Genomic DNA, 20774 nt, shown 5'->3' with positions numbered 1-20774 from the left:
TGCAAACTGGGATGAAAGCAAAAAAATATATTACTGGCAAACAATCAAATGGTTCGTAAAAAGATTAATACTTTACGCAAAACTACATTCAAGACCGACAAACGACTTCACCGGGCCTCCTCTGCACGCATACGGCAAAACCAGCAGACGAAAACAGAAATAACGCACAGAAAGAGAACTACGAAAGAAACCACCCGACAAAAAGCAAGATCTCACGTAGAAAGCTTTCCCACAATGTGTGCGTTCGTAGCGGTGATATATTTCTGCCTTTCTATGGGAGCAGATTATGTATATAGCTGTGTTATTCTTCCCTCAACAGGAAACCACTTTCACCTGACGGGCTTGACTGGCCGAAGTTTTCTTCCAAGCAGCAGAACTTCTTATGGATACAGCCGAATAACTACAGCCTCATTGACTACTCTGAAAACACCGAGTGTGACTTGTGGAGAAACTATATGTAGTGTGTCAAGCAAACAGTTACTTTTTCTGAACTAAGATTTCTTTGTATGCAGTTCTCACGAGCTGATGTTCGGGATTTGCTTTTATATCTGCTTTTATACATTTTCAATTCCATGTTTGTTCATGATCCTCCAAGAACAGTGAACAAAAACATCCAAAAAACGCTTTGTGCAGAAGAGAAACATGTCGGTCAGTAGTGTTCTTTGAAAGCCTCATTTATGTATTGACTTGTTTTGTTTGTTTTCCTTCCGTTACATTTGTTTTTCTTCCGTTATAATTGGAAAATGTTGGCAGTCTTCCCCCAGCTTGCTGAAAGTCCACTAAATCGTAGGAGTTTTTGTCAAGTGGAGGGATTTTTTGCGTTGAAATGCTTTAAATCAAAATTCGTACCCTACTTTTGTAAGCAGCGGTTGGGTCATTTTAATTCCATTACGTGCAGTGTGCAGCCTACCAGCGTATCGATTGTTTTCCGGTTTGGAGGAAGGGTAGCTGCAGCGCTGTTTAAGAAATAGAAATTCGCTACCCAGTGTATACAAGCAGTGATTATGAGCATTCTTTAAATAACAACTGAACACATACGGCTGCGATCATTGTTGCCAATATTGCGAAGAGGAATACGCACAGCACCATGTGTAGGTATCCCCTTAAGAGGCTTTGTCCGTGACGCTTCTTTTTCCAATGATGTGCCAACATCCCTATGGCCTGCTCTCAGTGGTGTAGAATTACAAAGTCAAAACTATGTTTTCATGTAAGACGAGCGTCACAATTGGTGGAAAGGCAGCAAACCATACGACTTTTCGTGCCATTATTTAAAGGTAATTTTTTAGGGAAGCTACAGTAACCGTGAATCTTCCTTAAATGCAGCTGACAGCAGAAGAAATGAAACATATATTGATGAGCATCTAGATGAAACCTTCAGCCACATATAGATACATATACAACGGCGTATAGGGATATAAAATGGAGTGGAATATAGACCCTGTTCTGCTTGCGCTTGGCTCTCACGACCGGCACCAGAAATAGTGTGTTGTGACCATTCGTATCCAATGTATGTGCGGCAATGGCACCCGACTAGTAGCGTAGCTGCAGCGGCGGGGCTCTGTTGGCGGCTGTACGACGACACAACAATGTGCCGAGGGTCTGCCGTTCGATCGTCCTCTTTGACATAGAAGTTTAATTTTCTACTGTGCCTTCCTGGGTTTGAGGCGGCTTACCTGTTTTCTTTGTAGAAACGAGAAATGTATGCGCGAAGACGCCCTAAATTAATATATGGTGCAGTAAGTTGTAGATTGTGACGGGCAATGTGCATCCCATCACGGCTCTGATTCATGCTTTGCGGTTTGAACGCAGGGAATCTATGCTGCTGTAGACGGAATGGAAAGTTACCACCCAGCTCGAATCTATGGCGGTTGTTAGATTACGAAAGAATTCTGACAGGCGCAATTTGTTACGCGGCAATTCGATGCACTACGCTGACTCTTTTCGGGGTTAAAAGGACCCTGCGACATTTTGTTACAGCTTTTTCTAAATCTTAACTGCTTGCAGAACGTAGTGATAGCAAATTCAGTACTGAGATTAGGGGGTCGCAAAGTACCTCAGCCATACATTAATGCGTTATGCCAATCAGATATATCGACTTGATCAAAAGATTTTTTTCTCTCTTTCCCACGCCTGGCCTGTTTAGACCATTGGAATTACGTCATTAGAGTGGTGAGGCAGCTATTAGCCGACTGTACTTCTGTCTCAGCAATGAGCGCATTCAATAGCTGCTACATGCCCATCACGCAGTGCGGCTCTGTGCTAGCCATCTCTATAGCGTTCGCAGTGCTCCAAACGCGAAGGAAAGAGTGAAAGCATTTATCAGAAGGGTTGCAGAGTCTCTTTAGCATCTTCTCACAATGCTTACAACCGGTCATGAGCCGCGATACCCACAACGGCATGTGGAGCGCCCCGCACCAATACGAAAGTGCATCTAACGAAACATCAAGAGCCCTCCGCATTAGAAGCAGTAGGGTTCCAAGTGTATGTGTACTCGCACCGTTTCTGGAACGCCATTCTCTGTCTATAGCGTATTGCATCATGTTGTCACCATTTGAATCAGGAAGGCTCCAGTTTGAATAGGTTTATTGCGCGGCATTGTGTCTCCCGATAGGAGGACAGGTCGATCCGTGCTATAAGCCATATTCCCGGTGCTCTTAAAATTTCCAGGTTGAAAAACAAGCGTAAAAATCGGACCCGATTTGCGAGAGGATTACACAAGTACTTTTGCCACGCAGTGAGAAGCTCAGGTGCACATTCGCTGCTGTATACATACTCATTGAAAACTTCTGTGAACATCGCTTCTTCTTGAGGGTCCTACCAAAACAGCAAAATACCTAACTGAGCGCGAAAGCACCAGAAGACACGTCCCTAGGGAAGTTTTGTTCTCTTTCGAACCCTATAGGCGCTGCTGGCACATGATTGAAAATTTCAACACAGATCTGATTGCAGAAAAGAACGAGTAACAGTAACAAAAATAACCAAAAGGTCAACCAGTTTAGCGGTTTTGCGGATGGCTGCCCAATCTGTAGCCAGGTAGTGGAGCCGCCGTTTCATAGAAGTCTCCTTTTTTCAAAGGCGCTGCCTCTCGGACGCGTGTGCGAAGACAGTGCCTCGAACACTAGAGGGCGACTAGTTTTTCTCTCGGTGCTCTTACCGAAGCGCGTATTTAAATACGTTGTATATTGCCTCTAAACTTCTGAGTTTAAAGATCATGTGAAGTTTGAGGTCCTAGTTAGAAAGAAATGTTGCTCTGCAAATTGTTCAACATATATGAACAGTTCATTTAGTCAAAACCTAATTAATATTTTGAACAGTATACCTATAATATATGAAGACTTTGTTGCGCTCTGTTTACATACAAATACCCGCACGTTGCGCGAACAAGCCTGTCGATTATGCACAATCGGTGTATCAGCAGTGTACGCATAATCACCTGCGTCTTGTATTGACTTGGAAGAGCCCGTACATCAATTACCTGTGATGTAGTGGCGCATGTGAGATTTGCAGGTGCTATAACAGTAACCTTCTATGTGCGCGGACATTTGGTTCTTGCACCGTTCCGGAAACCTGCACTACACAAACTCGCTTTTGCTCGAACTAGCACAGACGAATCCCTAGGCTAACATTACTCGTGTTGTAGGACCGAGATTGCTTAACTATGCGCGGCATATTTTTAGATTTCCCGAATCATATTTTTTAATAAAGTATCCTTTCTTTGCCAAAAATTGATTTACATATGCGGCGTTTTGGGGCATCAACACGTCTATGATTATATACCTACACCTCATATCCGAAATAGCCAGGCTATTTGTGGAAAAATGAGGTTATTAGTGCAGCTTATCAAATACCTATCAGACCCCGTGTGCTGGTGCAAATCTTCTCGATTTGCGAGAATCTGCGGGATCTCACCTCACTCGCACAAACAATTGCAGGGCCATAATTCCAAACTCCAACAAAGAATGGCCGTTTTTGCGCAACGTGCGGCAGATTATTCCCAATCACTTGGCAAGGAGCACTTGCTTCAACTTTTCGAAAGCGTGCGAGTCACAATCACCACAGGTAAAAATTTGAATCTGCTTCGTAGCCAAGTGCCTACAAACCAACGTTCCCTCTTTCCATAGGGCTTACTCAGTCTCCCCTAATCTGAAGCTTGATTAGGATATCGAACTCATCGAGCTGCAGCGAGCTCTCGGCGACTAACAAAAGAAAAATGTTCCCGGTACGGATCATTTCACCTACCATATCCTGACCAACCAAGAAGATGGCGTGCTAATCACTCTCCCCGACTTCCCAAACTCACTCCGAGTCGTACTCACGTCGTAAGAGGTAATAGACGTATAACAGAGCGCTGTCGTGTTAAGCGTTACTGGGAATTTTCCGCTCAAGCACTCGCTGACAGCTGGAAGCAGCGCGATGTTTGACCCTTTTGGTTTAAGCGTAGGTCATCAAGTCCCCATGCAAGAAGGCAGCTTAGCCATGCCCTCGATGATGTGATCGATAGCGGTGTGATCTGGCCATCATGAAATCGTCGGTCATCACTTGTGGCTTTGGCGCTGAAAAACGAACGCTCAGTACGACTGCGTATATACTACAATAAGCTGAACGGGATGACTGAAAGAAATGAGCGCCCTTCCACAAATATTCAGTCTGTGACAGTGCCGTGGAGTGATGCTTGCTTCTTTACAGTTGTGAACGGAAGCAGATGGTTTCTGCTATGGATGCCTGATAGCAAGAAAACGACCGCAGAAACCTCCTACCGAAGTCTTCTCAAGTTTATTCGACTCTAGTTGTGTTTGTCTCAAGGGATACGACGTAGAACGATGCGATGGCATACTGGATTATATGGTGATCGATATATTTCGAGAGCTTTGATGGGAACCTTGATACTTTAACCTTCGTGTTATAATAAATAACGAAAGCCGGTTGGACGACTGCGCAGAACAACTTGGGTTCTTGGTTAACAGTAGAACTTTAAGACTAAACGAGAAGCTGCGGGCCATTCCTAGCTACCCTTGACCAGTAAACGTGAAGCGCTGCAGAGCTGCCGACGTCTAGATGTTTTCTACGGGCAGTTCATGCCGGAGTCTATGAAACTTGGAAGGCCTCTCTACAGGCCTTAAACAGATTAAGTGGGCTTAGGGGTAAAAAAGGATTCCTTCGTTTCTTTCGATTGCGCAATGGTAGACGCGGCTAGTTTGAGCCCTCCTGGAGTAAACAAGCTGATTGTTTTGTACTTATTGCGATTTTATACTCCACTGGTTACGGTTTTGGAGCTGTTTAGGTTAGGAGCTAGCTGCGCCCAGTCGATGTCGCCAGTTATATGGACATACCAGTGAAGCAACATTATATTTTGGGGCCGAAAAGTGAATGCTTCGCTATCATATTAGCGTCTAGCAAATTCGACATGTGCCCAGGCGAAACAGTTTTCCCTATGAAGATGGATTATAGCGCTAATGTGGTCGCATACAGCGGTGAATCGTTGCAATGTGGCGGGTACAGAATGGATTAACGCCGTGAAAGTATCACGCGACGACGAGGCTACGCATGAGGTCCGTGCTGCAGGATAATCCGGATAATCTCCGAGCCGCTGTGCAGTTCATACACCAAGGCGTTGGAGCTCGTGACCATACTCACAGTGTTCGCAGCATGCGCGCCAGGGTGCGTCTGGGGCTTCTTCAGTGACGCTAGGCTGGACGTCTACTGCAAGCGAAACGGTGATAGGTTCAACTTGGGAGTAAGACGATTTTCCGCACGCAACGAAGTCCTGTAGCTGCCTCTACCAGACCTCTCAAACGCTGAAATGCGTAAGTAGCAATGCGTTGCGGCAACGATATGCGTACTTGGAGTGCTATAGCAGTAATGACAACTGTTTTCAAAAACTAATCGTGGCCTTTATTTAGAACTTGTTGCTACGTGACTTCGTGATTACTTGACGACATGGTTGCAGTGCTAAAATAGACCAACAGGCTAGAGAGTCAGGACAAGAGGTTGTCCTGTCTCCTTTATTGTTTTGTTATTGATTTTACCGATTAAAATGTCCTCAGTTCTTTATTGTATGCGGCCGCATGCTGGCGAAGTTGCGTTTGCCAATGAACGTTTGTCAGCAATGAACGCGTCATGCACACCCCTGAAGTTTACGCAACCTAACGATTTGCTGCACGCATATCGGCGCTCACTTCGTCCAGCAGGGCCTTCATTAACTGCTCCACATTAACCCAGCATTGTCAGGTATAGCCCCCCTTCCAACCTAACCTTCGGCTGTCAATTCCTACTGACTCCCAGCATCACGCCAGCCAATGAAATTTCAAGCATTGGCCATCGTGCCCGCTAAGTTTTTAACTGCAGAGAACTTTATGGGGTCGCGTTGTGGTCGTATTTCGCTAACGGTCGACGTCAAGCGACTGCCGGAATCAGGCGGCGCAGCGAGATAACGTACCGAAGTAGAGCCTGGTGTAGCGTCGTCAGGGAGTCACGCTGACGCTTCGAAAACCACGCGGTTTAAATAGTCATAACCGTTAGAACCTCGTGAACCGCTGACGCTTGTCATACATCTCCCCTTGTTTAGCGCAAAGAAAACTGCATGTATATTTCAGGCAAATTTGTCCATATAACCGGCAGCCCCGTTTTCATTTAGTGAGGAACGCTCGTTGCTTTGGTTTTTACGATAGTAAGCGAGGAATGCGGCCCCGCAAAAAAATATGGCGGGTTCGAAATGGCGCGGAAAAACTACAGCCGCGCAAGCAAAAAATTGCAAGTTTGAAATGAAGGAAAACCGCTCCAGCATACGAAATTAAAGCAAGCACAAAAAGAACAGAACTCCCTCTGGCGCAGTTTCAGTCAGGGGGCACGAGCAATGCGAAGGCGGGAATTTCGAATTTCATATTCATCAAGCCGCCGCGGTGGCTCAGTGGCCAAGGCGCTGGGCTGCGCAGCACGAGGTCGCGGGTTCGATTCCCGGCCTCGGCGGCCGCTTTTCTTTTGTAGGCGAAATGCAAAAACGCCCGTGCGATCACGATTTCGGCGCACGATAAATATCCCCAGGTGGTCAAAATTAATCCGGAGTCATCCACTACGGCACGCCTCATCGCCTGCGTTGCGTCGGCGCGTTAAACCCTACAATCAATCAATTAATCAATCAATCGAATTTCATATTCATGGAGAGAGGCATGAGAGAGGCCGGCGAAGAGCTTGATTGGTGGTAGCAGTGAGCGGATAACGGCGCCACCACGCAATATAGCGAATCACTGCTCTGCACTTCCGACACCTTTCACATTGAGTGGAACGGCTTTAATTTTTCACAAGGCCCAGTGGAATTTCTCAAACTTATCTCGCGGTCATTTGTATTGGAGCAGTACGTCCCGCTCAACATACAAGATACTAAATATAAAATAAAACGCTACTTTAGAACTTGGATACGCACGTAACGACACGTCGCCATGATATCGTAGATATCATGGCGATATCATAACTCACCTGTGGATATCGGCATTGTCGGCAGTTAATCATTGCGGTACAAATGACACACAAAAATAAATTTGCTTCTTAATCCTTGTGTGTTTCCTTTTCCTTACCGCACACTATGGCCAATAGAATTTTCCGGGTGTATTAAAGGAGCCATGAAGACTGGACACATGTTTGGTTCATTCAAAAGATTACCTCGTTAGAATCATACTGACACGACTTTTAACGTGAATTTCGCTCAAATAAGCTATATAATTAGGGAAAAAAAGGGAATAGCCATGAGACCCACTAGCTCATTCCCAGCAACAGAACCTATGATGTCACAGCAGCGTGCTCTGCGATTGGCGGAGGCGGGCAAAAGCAAACGCAAATTAGGCAGAGCTTAAAGCTTACCGACAGAGCTTTTTGCGCCTAAATGTAATGCATATCCATTTTACAACGGCAAACAACAAAAGTTAGGAAAATACCCGTAAACATAGAAGTACCGATGCGCACTGGTGTTCGTACTGGGCGCACTATGCTTGTTTTAGCTGCACAGCAGTCCGTCGCTTTGGAGATGTCTTATACGGCGCTGGCCGAGTGGTGTAAGCGATGCAGCCTTACGTGACCCTGTTTGTCAAGCATGCCCCATGTTTGATGAAGCGATTACTTTATACCGCAACAAGAACAAGCCAGGTTTAATTACGGTCAAAAACAAAGCAACGGCGGAGTGGTGAGTATGCTAGTGCCACCTGCGAGTTTTGACGGCAAGCAAGGCTGCAGAGCCGAATGGCGCAGTGGAATTTCGTATGTATACGTGCCGTTATGACTTCATTTCAGACGTCACCAAAACACAAGATATGGCGGGAGAATCAAAATTTTAACCCAAATTGATTCATTTATCAGTGAATACGGCATCATTTGGCTGCCGCGCAAGCGCTGGGGACACGATAAAACACATCTTTCGAATAAAACGAACTTGTACTTTCTCTTCATAGCTGCCTTAAGGCTTTGTGAGTAGCACCGCAGTGACATAGAAAATTGAGTAAAGGCCTTCCACATTTCTCGACTCCTCTGTCGCAGTTTGTCGTCAGCGGGTTAATTAATCATGTTTGATTTACAACGTTACAGCGATAGACTTTTCACGTTTTTTTTACTTCAAACAAGAATTCAGTTGGGAGAAACCTTTAACGCCTCCGTAGCCTCTGTAGCAACTCCATTTCACGCGTCATGGAAATTTTGAGTGGCGGTAATGTTTTTTTTTCGGGCAAACGGGAGGTGATCGCTACTTATTTATTTCTTTTAATTATTTATTCAAAGTGCCAATTCCATGAGGGATTATTGCAGGAAGGGCAAAACATTACAACGGTCAACATAATACATGTATACAAACAAACATTTCCACGCACAACATTATACAAAATTTAGAGAAGACAGTGTTAGGTTTTTGCGCCTGTGTGTGTAACAGTTCAGTATTAGTACATCACAACAATCATGTTCTTAAAATCCAATTTACAGACTAATCACAGCCAACAGCCACTTATTATTACGCGCCATGGAACCGACCGCCACAGAAAAAGCAGCGTTAAGACGGGACAAAAAAATCTGCAAAAATAATGGCTTGGTTAGGTGCCAAAGCTTGAAAGAAGTGAGGGGTGGATCTTGTGGTCCGGGGATCAGATTTTAGATAAACGTATCAAAGGAAACACCGAGGCGATTATTGCGGGCATTTTTTCTCTCTGCTTGTCATCTGAAGCGATACGAGCCGCGCGATACCTTGGCTGGGGGCGTTAGGCACTACGTGAATTGCCGGCCAAAGTATTCCCATGTCTCTATTGAAGCACTAGCTTACGCTGCCGCCAGATTTATTACAAACAGCAGTGCGCTCACAGGGGCCTGTGTACAGTACGCACTGCTCGTGCACAACTGTGGGAACTAACCAGGTCATTGCCGCAGGATTTATTGCTGTTTTGACCCTCGGTTCGGAAACAGGTGTTCCATCAATCCTGTGCCAATTTTCTGCTATTTGTGCGCTCGCGTTTCCCGACTCTCATTCTTTTAGCGTGCCATTTCGTGCTCTTGGTCTGGCATACACAGAGAAAACGGCGAGGTTTTATGAAACTGCCACAAGATGATCCACCTCAAACATTGAGTGCTTCGCAATGAGGCTTTTTCTCGGCCTCGTTTCACTACTATACATAGCGTTTTCTGTTTTCCCCGTGAAAGTTCTTTTTAATGTAAAAACATTCTGGCGCTTTTATTGTGGAAGCCCTTTGGCGGCCCCTCCTGGGGTTAGGCGGCGGCGATGGCATCGGCCATGGCGTCGGCGTCGTAAACGAGGGGACGAAGGCAGGAAGAAAACCGCGGAGGAAAATGTGATTTATTCATTTATTTACTTATTTATTTATTTCTATTTTTTATTCAATTATTTATCTTTTGATATTTTGATTTATCGATTTATTAGTTTATTTATTCATTTATTCCTTTGTTTATTTATTTATTTATTTATTTATTTATTTATTTATTTATTTATTTATTTATTTATTTATTTATTTATTTATTTATTCATTCATTCATTTCAACGCGCCTACGCAACGCTGGCAATGAGGGGCACCGTAGCGGAGGGCTCCGGATTAAATTTGACCACCCGGGGATCTTTAACGTGCACCGAAATCTCGTACACACGGGCGTTTTTGCTTTTCGCCTCCATCAAAAGAGCGGACGCCGCGGCCGGGAATAGAACCCAAGTCCTTGTGCTCAGCAGCACAACGCCTTAGCCACTGAGCCAGAGCAGCGCGTCGGAAGATAATGTGGGGAAGTGTACGGAGGATGGCAGCATGCTGAGCCTGCACGAGACGCTCGTCGGAGCGGCGGGCGAAATCTTCAGGGCGAGGGCGGCACGCGCTGCTAAGGCGCCATCTCTGTTTCTCTGCCTGTCTCTCATACTTTCGCTAGGCACATCCGCGTGTGGCCAAACCGCACCACGGGCATTTGCGTGGTAGGTTGAAAGACGATTTGCAACACAAGGGGGCCGCAAGAGGCGGCGACGTATAGCGAGATAACAGTACAGCAACGCGCGCAGAGCGTTCGCTGATTGCGCGAATACTTCCTGAGACGCAGCTGCGTGATTGAGGAGACAGCAGCTCACGCTGGGCACAAATTTCGCATTAAGGAGTATATTAATCGTCAATGCACTTCCTACGCTGTTGAAATCTGTCTCCTTGACTGTTAAGTTTAATAAGTTCAAGAAATGGACCTTTATTGACCAGCGCTCCTTCACAGCTTTAACATGCACCTGCGTAAGCTAAGTGTTCAGCGCCCACTTTAATTGACGTTTAGTTCAGACGTGTTCATTTTAAGACACCTATGTTATTTACCTTGTGAAGGAACTTTTCCTTATCCAGGTGGGCTTGGTGCCGGGCTGCACAATTTGTCTCGCAGTCTATACCTGCGTTGTTTTAACACTCCGGTGTAATGGCTCCCCGCCAACGAAAACGCGTTAATTATTAGCCCCCTGACATCACATCATTTAATTGCCGTAGCAGTGATTAGGACTAACCTCAGTTCATGTTTATTCGTTTCAGTCACTTACCCTTCAAATTACGATGGAAAAAGCAACCTGAGGAGTGTTAGAGAACCTGTAAGAAAACGCATTTTTGATGTCCCTCGTAAGGTCTGTCATCTTGCATTTGTGTTTACTGTCGGAGCGATAGCAGTACATAAGGTTGTTCTTGACAGGTTCGTGTGCATATCCCTCTTTTCTACGTGCTTTTAGACGGTCGCACTTTTATTTAGATGAGTAAACAAAAATAAAGTGTTTCAGTCTACAGCCAAGCAAGGTTGCGCCACCTGTGAGAATTAAAGAAACAAACAAGTGAATCAAACCGCCACTTCTATAGAAGGATAAGACTAACGAAAATTAATTAAATATACTATGACATGCCCCTCAAAGCCCAAAGTAAATCCTACAGGTAAATTACGATTGTTTAGTTACCTGCGGCAGCCTTAAATCTCCACGCGAGAACCCTTTATTAAACTATGCCTCGATGATAGCGTTTCCTGTCGCAACACAACGCACTGTACGAAAGCCAATTTTACCCATTGGATGTCATCAAACCGCGGGTTGAAAAGTTTGGATTGGTTCTGCCTATATGAACCTCTTGTTCGGGTATCCTCTTCAGTTCTGGATGGAATATTGAATCAAGGGACTAGCGGGCATCTTTACGAAGCCTCTGCTGATAAAGAACACCCGCGAAATATGAAGCATACCACGTGACGGCGCCTCCACGCGCATCGTAAAACAATGCCCTCAAACAGGCGGCCTCTGAGTTAGCCAGAATGAAATAAACAAAAGAAAGAGAGAAGAAATCGCGACCGAGTTTGTGCCTTATCTGCACACGCGCACCGCAAATCTTGCTGTTGCTGCTCCTTCCGTGTGTGCCATTATCAAGGTGATGCGCTGTCTCTTCGGGCAGGTGACAGGGGAAGCAGTCTTTCAATCAGCTTATATAGAGATGCTGCTTTACAATGCGCGCGGAAGTCCATCACCTGGTATTTTTCATATTTCGCGGGTTTTCTTTGTCAGTCATAAAAATAAGTAGGCAATTAGTTCGTCGCTAAAAATACCACAGTTAGATACCCCTCATGGGTACCCACAAGTTCCTCATTTACACTTCAGTGATTAGGATAGTAATTTTCGAGTTAGATAATTAATTGCAATTAATTAGTTAAGTATCACTAACAAAAAAATTACTGTCCGCTTCTCCACGGTACTGCAAACATTGTGCACTAGGTATTCGTTGAGTAACGCCATTGCTCTTTTTTTAAATCTTGGTGCACGATACATTGTGTCCCACACAATGTATAACGAAGAACGTATCACCATATATGGATGTAGAAGACGCCATATATGGGTTGACCAGGCGATATACGGCTGTACTTGGTGCCATATATGGCTGTAATTGGAGCCATATATGGGATGAACGCGCCTTATATGGCTCCACTTGGGGCCATATGTGGCCATATTTGGCGCCATATATGGGCTGACCACGCCATATATGGCCCTATTTGCCCCTACATATGGCAAGTTATAGCCTGATATGAACACATATATAGCTATATATGGCCACATATAATTTATATATGGGCCATATATGGCATTTCGTAAGGGCTTACCTGGTCCTGGGCCGTTCGGTGTTCATAATGCTGTCGGAGCTCCGCTGGTCATGACTTACCTGGTGTCGGAGTTGCACTGATCCGGAAGGGCGTCACAGGTTTCGTCGTTTCTCAGTGTTTTCGCGGGGCACCCCTAAGTTTGCGTTGGGTGGCTCCTCCTCCTACCCGCCCTCCGCGTTGTTGGACGTCTGCTGCCTTCTGGACTTGCCTCATCCTTGACTTGTGGCCAAGATGGCCTCTCCTCAGCCCGCAGCCGTGCACTACTGGCCTCCAGTTCCGAAGTCACAGTGCTTCAAGTTTGATGTGCCGAAAGACGCCTCTGTTGACGACGTCATCGATGCCATAGAAGACGTCGTGGGTCCCCACGGCCTGAAGGGTCTCCAACACCAAGGAGGCATGAAGTTTTGTGTCGCGGCCACGTCCGCTGCTGCTGCGAAGTCCTTGAATGAGTGTCTGCCATCGTCGTGAATTGAATTTCGTGCCCAGTTACATGCATCAGACCCCAGATTGTGTACGTAACCGTGTACCGTTTTCAGTGGTACAAGAACAACCAAGACTTGGGGGCAGCCCTAGCGCCTTGCGGCCGGGTGCTCAGCATTCAGTACCCGAACTTCAATAGTCGGCCGCGCTTGAGTACAGCATGCGCCTCGTCCGCATCGAGATGAAGTCGTCCATCCCGAACTTCCTGTCGGTGCGTGGGTACAATGTGCAGTGTGAGCACAGGGGCGTGAAGAGAGTTTGCCCTCGTTGTGATCTTGAAGGTCACAACGGCACGAACTGTAAAACACCGTGGTTCCGTCGGTGCAAGACATTCGTCCACGAGTTCAGCTCGTGCTCGGCCCGATGTCGCCGTTGTCGGGGAGATCACGCCACTGCCGACTGTCTTCGTACACATTCTTACGCGCAGGCGGCAAGCGACTTCCACGAACCCCTTACGAAATGCGATATATGGCCATATATAAAAATTGCCATGTATTGGCACGTCAGGAATTGGGAATATGTGGCCATATAGGGCCATATAAGGCCTTATATGCCCAATTCCTGACGTGGCCATTTATCGATGTTGCCATACATTGGTAAGCCATATATAGCGGCCTAATATTATATATCGCTATATATGGATTGAGCTTATGACCACGTGGATGGCATATATAATGAACTATAATATATATAATGAACTATAATAATGAACTAAAATATATAATGAAGCATATATAATAGCAGCAATTATTGCTGCACCCCAAACGCTGACAAACACCTCATCACTTACCTTCCACATTTCATTACAAAAACTGCTGCGTGTGCAGGCGACTTAAGGTGGGGGCAAATTGCTTTGTTGTGGCGACGGGTCAGTGGCTGCATTCTTCTTGGCCAGCTTAACCCCCTTTGATGGAAGCGCAAGTTTCTCTCTGCATTTAGTTAGATTTACCTCTTGTATTTAGCCCTGCAAATGAAATGAAACAAATAGAATTATCAGTAGCCAAAGTTTAGGCTCTTTTTTCATTAATCCTGAAAATAAATTCCATAAAAATTACTGTAACCACCTCAAAAAATTAGAGGGCCTGAATCAATTTCTTCACTTGGAAATACTTTTAGTCTCCCTTACACTCTTCACAACAGGATACAGAGCAAAATTGTTATTGATGATGTTGGAAGGTAATTCCTTGCGATTTTGTCACCATAGTTTATGTTAAAACCATCATTCAACTTTTATAAAATCAATTTTTTGTGTTTAAATCAATAACTCCTAATTTGGGCTATTCAGCATGAGATTTAAACAAATGCACTCCAGCTAATCACTTCGTCTAATGTAAATGCAATTTGCACCCCACAGAGCATTTTTTTCTGATTATGTAGATAAGAAGAAAAAAGCGACCCAAAATGGTATCAATTCCAGCATGGAGAGGTGTCTGCTGCATGGCTGGAATGTGCAAACATTTGGCTTTATACCCTTCCTGGAGAATGTGACGAGGCAAAAAAGCACCTCATTATTCACCCCACTGCAGTGCTAACACCGAAAACAACGAACAGAAATGACCGAAAATTCATCAACAAAATTCAGCAGGAGAGCATGCTGATGCAAGGGGCACATTTCTCGGGCAGATTTGACATGGCGGTAGTGCTACTAAGATTTCATTAGCATACATTTATATTCACCGACTTTTCTTTCAACTATAAGGGAAAGCCCCGTGGATATTATTTTGTTAAGATGTGTAAGCTATATTTAAGTGCCCAGGGGAGTACAGATGAACGACGCTATAACAAACGCTAATATAGCGAATTATCAGCTGTAGCGAACTTAATAAAAACTTTGGTCACGCTTCAATTCAGTGGCACATTCTTTTTTTCACAAAACTGAAATATTAAGCTGTGTGCTATATCGGCTGTAATGAAGCAATATCTGGCTAGCACAGGGCTCAAAACTCGGAAGCTAGAGCTAGCATATAAAAGCAAAATAAAAAATTTTAAGATAACACAATATTTTGAAGCAACTTGAAAAAACTGCCGACGTCCAGCACAGCACAAGTAGAAAACGCCCTTCCGTTCGTGGACACTGTGAAAAACTTCATCCTAATCCGAGCTGTGAAAAGCAACCAGATAAAGACCGCACCCTTCAAATACAAATGCAAACCTGTTTTGCCAAACAAGCGATGCTGTTGTTTTTTCACGTTGTCATGTTGCGGTAAATTACCCAGCGAACGCATTAAAACGTTTACTTTCGCTGCCCGATTGAGTGATAAAGAATGCGTTATCATCCATGACGTAACTAATGCAGCAGGCAGCCGTGCGATACAGCGGTTTCAGGGAGAGCGCCCACTAAGCGCATAGACTGCGAGGCCGCGTCAGCCTCCCTACAAAGCCCTGTGCATGCACTGAGCGGCGCGCGCTCCCATGTTTACTGGCACAAATCATTCAACTGTACCTTCGCTCAACTAGTGGCTCGCACTAAGTTTTTGAAAAATAGATGCTGGAAAAGCAGGTAAAAGAGGGAAACACTGAGTGTCCACAGAACAGCTCTAAAGAAAACTAACCGTCACCACCCTTACAACTTTTGAAAATGCATTAGCTACAACCTCAAAACGTATGTACGCGAACAACAAATTACCAAGGAGCCCTTACGTTTGTATGATTTTCTTCAGCAGATAAGGGGCCGGAGAGGGTGAGCTGTCAAACAGCGCTTCTATTAAAACAGGTACGGTTGCCGCGGCAAATTTTCGAGAGAATTCGGAAGCGTAAAGCATCGACTCATAGCACGCTTCAGACGTGCCACACAGGTTAAGCGGGTCTCGAACCACACGCCGGTTCCACTGGATCTGGCGTGTTTATACCGATCGAGGCTCGGGCATCAGTTCTTTGGGTACACTTGTTGTACCCGCGAGGGCGAAGGCCACTGGCTTGATCTGTATGCGTGGCTCCACGGGTAATATCCGCATCCGCGAAGTGAAGTTCGCATACCTAGAAAAATATTTCCTCCAATAAGCAATGCCTTTGGTGCTTGACATACAAAAGTGCGGCTTGAGAGCCAGTTACACGTGCATGTGTATCCTCTTTAAATGAGAGCGCAATTCTATACCCAAATAAGAAAACAAAGCTTATCCTGGAATTCTCGGTGACAGTAAGGCTTTCTCGTGGCACCGCGTGTATCCATGCATTCCTCAGTCTTTCTTCCCTAGGGAACTTGAACACGTGTACCTTCGTGTCCGTGGTGCAGTCGCTCCGGCATTGTCGTACACAGCACCTGCACGGCATCTCAGCGTACTTCCTTTGACATTGCCAAAATTTGCATACGCGGCGATACTCACAGAAACAGGCAAAAACGAGCGACTTGACGGCGAAATATACATGTGGAAAAAGACACGCCGAGGTATGCCGAATCGGCGGGACAGTCGGGGCACCCTGCTGCTTGACGTGTGATTCCGAGAAGTCGCGAAGGGGTGATCGTCTCCGCGGGGCTCATGAGGGCGAGCGGAAAGGGTGAAGAACTGAGGATTTCTCCTATTCCATTCGGTGTACGCATAGGAACCCACCGCGAGCTGCTGAAAGAGAAAAAAGAAAAACGTGCAAGGCTAGACAGCATAGCCGCTCCCCGAACGGAAAGCTGAGGGGTGCCCCTTTGTTTATTTTGCGGGAGACGCCTTCCAAGAATTGCGGACCGGCAGCCCGCGTATGATCCGATTGCTGCTGGGAAAAGGTCCATTTTCTTTCAAGATGCCCTGCGCTACAGGGTCGTTTGAATGATATGATTCACGTGCACGCACGTCGTACTTTAGATACCGCGACATTGAGTAGGCGCAGCAGGCGGCGCCGCTTCGGCAACGTGCTCTAGTTATCGCTAACTGATCGACTTGCGTTACTGTATAGCGTCCTTGGTAAACATGCACCAGGATTGTTCCCAAATGCGGCATGGTGCGTAGTGGCCCGCGCAGGTGCGCACCGGCACGGGCCAGTAATGGAGGACAAACTGAGCGGTTCTACCCAATTGCCATCTCGTTAGCTATGAAAGCGATTCATAAATGGTTTCACGATGGCGATTAAGTAGCGTAATATGACACAGCGCTACTAAAACGAGATATTTATTGAGAGGCAATGATTTCATGTACGAAGAAAACATATCTTTCTTAAACTGGCAACAAAAATCACAATAGCAGAAGAGTTCAAGGCCAGTGTGTGTTTTGTGAAGATTATCTTTGTCTGCTGAACGCAATTTTGAACGTACTCGCGAGAGCACTCCGATTAATAAACAGGTTTCAAACTTTCAAATGCCACCTCTACTTATTTTTATACTAAAAATATCTTTTTTTCTCGTAACTAATCAAGGCTGATAAATGCGAAATGTTTTTCACAGCAAGCATAACGAGCTATTAGACGATGCTCCACATAAATGCTGTCTTGGAAAAGAAAGACTAAAAACTATTTGTTGTGCTGTTGTATATGACAAAGAACTAAGGCAGCTGCACTAAATATAATTGCAGTTTTGAAGAACGCGATCAAAGATCTCTGTATAGTAAAAAAAACTATCAGCACCCTAACTTAGCAAATAAAGAGAAAGTGTTTTCAGAGAATTTTTAATGAAAGGGAATTCATATTCCTGTGATTGTTAATTAAATATAGTATTTGCATATACAGGGTGTCCCAGCTATCATGCACCAAGATTTAAAAAAAGAGCAAAGGTGTAACTCGCAGAAAACCCAGTGCATAATGCTTTCAGTACTGTGAAGAAGCGGGCAGCATTTTTTAGTTATGAGACTTAACTAATTAATTGTAATTAATTATCTAACTCGAGAAGTACTGTCCTAATTACTGAAGTGTCAATGAGGCACTTGTAAGTACTCACGGGGGATATATAAATGAGGTATTTTCAGCGACGAACTAATTGCGTGCACATTTATTCTGACTGATACAGAAAAATCGAGAAATATGAAACATACCACGTGGCGGCGCCTCCGCTCGCATGAACTTGCATCGTAAACCAATGCCATCAAATAGGCTGCCTCTAAGTTAGCCAGAATGAAATAAACACAAGAAAGAAAGAAGAAATCGCGACCGCGTTCGTGCCTTATCTGCACACGCGCCACGCGAATCTCCCTGTTGCTGCTCCTTGCATGCATTCCATTATCAATGTGATGCGCCGTCTCTTCGGGTGGGTGACAGGTGAAGAATTTGCTTTCAATCAGCTTATTTGAGGACGCTGCTTTACACTGCGCGTTTAGACGCCGTCACAGGATATTTTTTGTATTTCGCGGGCTTTCGTTATCAGTCAATAAATGAGCACGCAATTAGTTCGTTGCTGAAAATACCGCGGTTAGATTCCCTTCGTGGGTTCCTACAAGTGCCTCATTGGCACTTCAGGGATTAGAACAGTTATTCTCGAGCTAGATAATTAATTACAATTCGTTAGTTAAGCATCATTAACAAAGAAATACTGTCCACTTCTCCACAGTACTGCAAACATTATGCACTAGGTTTTCTTAAAGTAACACCTTTGCTCTTTTTTCAAATCTTAGTGCATGGTAGCTGGGACACCCTGTGTATTGCCTTGGAACTGCGTGAATCAATTGTATATATCAGTAACTGGACGCATATCTGGCTGCATTTCCTGTAATACAGAAATCTGATGGTGTCATATAGGCGTTGTTCATACCATATAAAGAAGCATCTAGCGCCATATATGGGTTGGCTGGTCCATATACGGCTGTACTTGGCGCCATATAAGGGTTGGCTGGGCCATATATTGTTGTAATTGGAGCCATATATGGGTTGAACTCGCCATATATGGCGCTATGTGAGGCCATATAAAGCCATATTTGACGCCATATATGGGTTGACCGCACCAGATATGGCCCAATTTGCCACCATATATGGCAAGTGGTAGCCATACATGAACACATATATAAGTATATATGGCCCCATATAATTTATATATGGGCCATATATGGCATTTTCGTAAGGGACTGTCCCGAAATACCAGCGAGACTCCTCAGGCGAATTGGACCCCCCTACAGGCCCTACCTGCCGATATCCCCTGTAGCCCTGCGCAATCTTCCAAAGACGACACGTCTAAGGACAAAGCTACAGTTGATGAGACACCGATGAATGAATCTCCCTCCTTCACGTATCCGGACAAGGACACGTCATCATCTCAGGAGCACACTAGCCAGCCCAGTGCAGCGACGGAGAGCAGATCACCCTCTGATGATTCCCTTTCGCTGCCTAGCTCTTCGGATATCGAAACAGAGGAAAGTGGCTCTACTGACTTTCATACAGCCCCCGCACCACTAAAGTCAGTAGATTCTGTTCGTGCGACCAAGCTTCCCCGAGGACCTCGCAGCCGTGGTCTCCGTGCCCCATCCATGGAGGGCGACGTGAAGCCCATTCTTCATGAGGCGGCAAAACCCTACCATCGCGATGTGACAGCAGCTGACCATCATGGCGACCCCCCCCCCCTGTAGACTCTACGAGGATGCCTCCCCGCCGACCGACCCAGGCACCTTGAGCGAACCGGACTGTTCAACGCAAGGCAAGGACCCGCATCTGGTCAACCCAATTAATCAGGTGTGGGACTTGCTAGGTGCCTCACGAGTGGACAGCAAGCGGCTGTTATCGACGTCAACACCCTCACATGACACAGCACACCCCAGTAAGAAACTGTGTCTGCCCACCTCCAACGCTAGTCCTGATTTGTAAATGAAGGTAGGATCAATGAATTTCGTTGCTGCTCTAGCCACCTTCATTGTCAGATGGCCGTGTTATTCTTGCTTGCCCACGGGGTTGTATGATGGCGAAATGGGAAGCAGTGCTGGAAGCGATTGCCAGCACGAAATCCCATTGATGCTCCTTTCATTGCCATTTTGATGATCGATCTTGTTTTGGGTTCGACGGCCATTTTGGTCGCCTTTCCTCATCAGTAGGCACATCATGTGACAGCGTTCTTCTTTGCACACGGCCTCTGCCAGCTTCCTCGGTTGCTCCATTCCGGCATCACGTGCATGTCGTGGGCTCGCCCCACGCGAGGAGCTTGTTTAGCGTTGGGCACGCGAGACGCAAGGAGGCTGTGCCTCACGTGGCCGTATGCCTCGCCTCCCTTTAAAGGTGTAACGAGGCCAGCTGAGCTCGTGATCCGCGTGGCTGATTGTTGTGGAGGAGTAAGGGATTGACAGTGGAAAAAAGGCCCCAATTTTACTATATCCTTTATTGCAAGTGCATTTGCTTTCTTTAAGTCCTCAAGACTTCCGCAGCCTTGACAAGCAGAGAGAGATCATACATTTTGCGCTAGCAATGAAAGTTGATATTATTTTTTTGCAAGAGTGCACTTTTCGCAACCCGCATGATGTTAAATTATTTAAACAGCGTTTTTCAGTTCACGCCTTTTTTCGCTAAACGACTCTATGGCCTCAGGCGTTGGTGTCGTCTTTTAGAGTGCTTACGTTCGCGACAAACCACATGTAATTTTTGGCTTTGACGGCCGGGTAATTGCCATTGATTTTTACCTGTTCTCACGCCGGGTGACGGCAGTTAATTTGTATGCGCCTGCACCGCGCCATCTTTCCGCCAGTTTTTTTCGTTCGCTAGACATATTTTTGTTGGATGCCTACCCAACTTTTCTAGTGGGCGATTTTAACTGTGTTGTTGACCCCGAGCGAGACGTTAGAGGGCCAGGC

At 45.6% G+C, this 20774-nt stretch overlaps 1 protein-coding gene across 2 annotated transcripts in view; it reads left to right on the top strand.

Moving 5' to 3' along the window:
• LOC144179405 (acetylcholinesterase-like) overlaps positions 1-20774 on the top strand; it is a 49007-nt gene that overhangs the window by 7300 nt on the left and 20933 nt on the right. Inside the window, exon 3 of one of the 2 annotated variants that reach the window (XM_077707750.1) lies at positions 320-3678. The exons of the other annotated variant lie outside the window; for it this stretch is intronic. Within the exon in view, the coding sequence (XP_077563876.1) occupies positions 320-461 (142 nt within the window). The 3' untranslated portion in view covers positions 462-3678. Of the gene's footprint in view, positions 1-319; positions 3679-20774 lie in introns of those variants that run through there. 2 annotated transcript variants of the gene reach the window in all.

Source organism: Haemaphysalis longicornis, unplaced genomic scaffold (genome assembly GCF_048455015.1).
Source record: "Haemaphysalis longicornis isolate Haplotype H1 unplaced genomic scaffold, Haemaphysalis longicornis Haplotype H1 scaffold_4, whole genome shotgun sequence".
In the NCBI taxonomy this organism is placed as follows: Eukaryota; Metazoa; Arthropoda; class Arachnida; order Ixodida; family Ixodidae; genus Haemaphysalis; species Haemaphysalis longicornis.
Note: the sequence above shows the minus strand (reverse complement) of the source record. Positions and strands in the feature narration are given on the sequence as shown.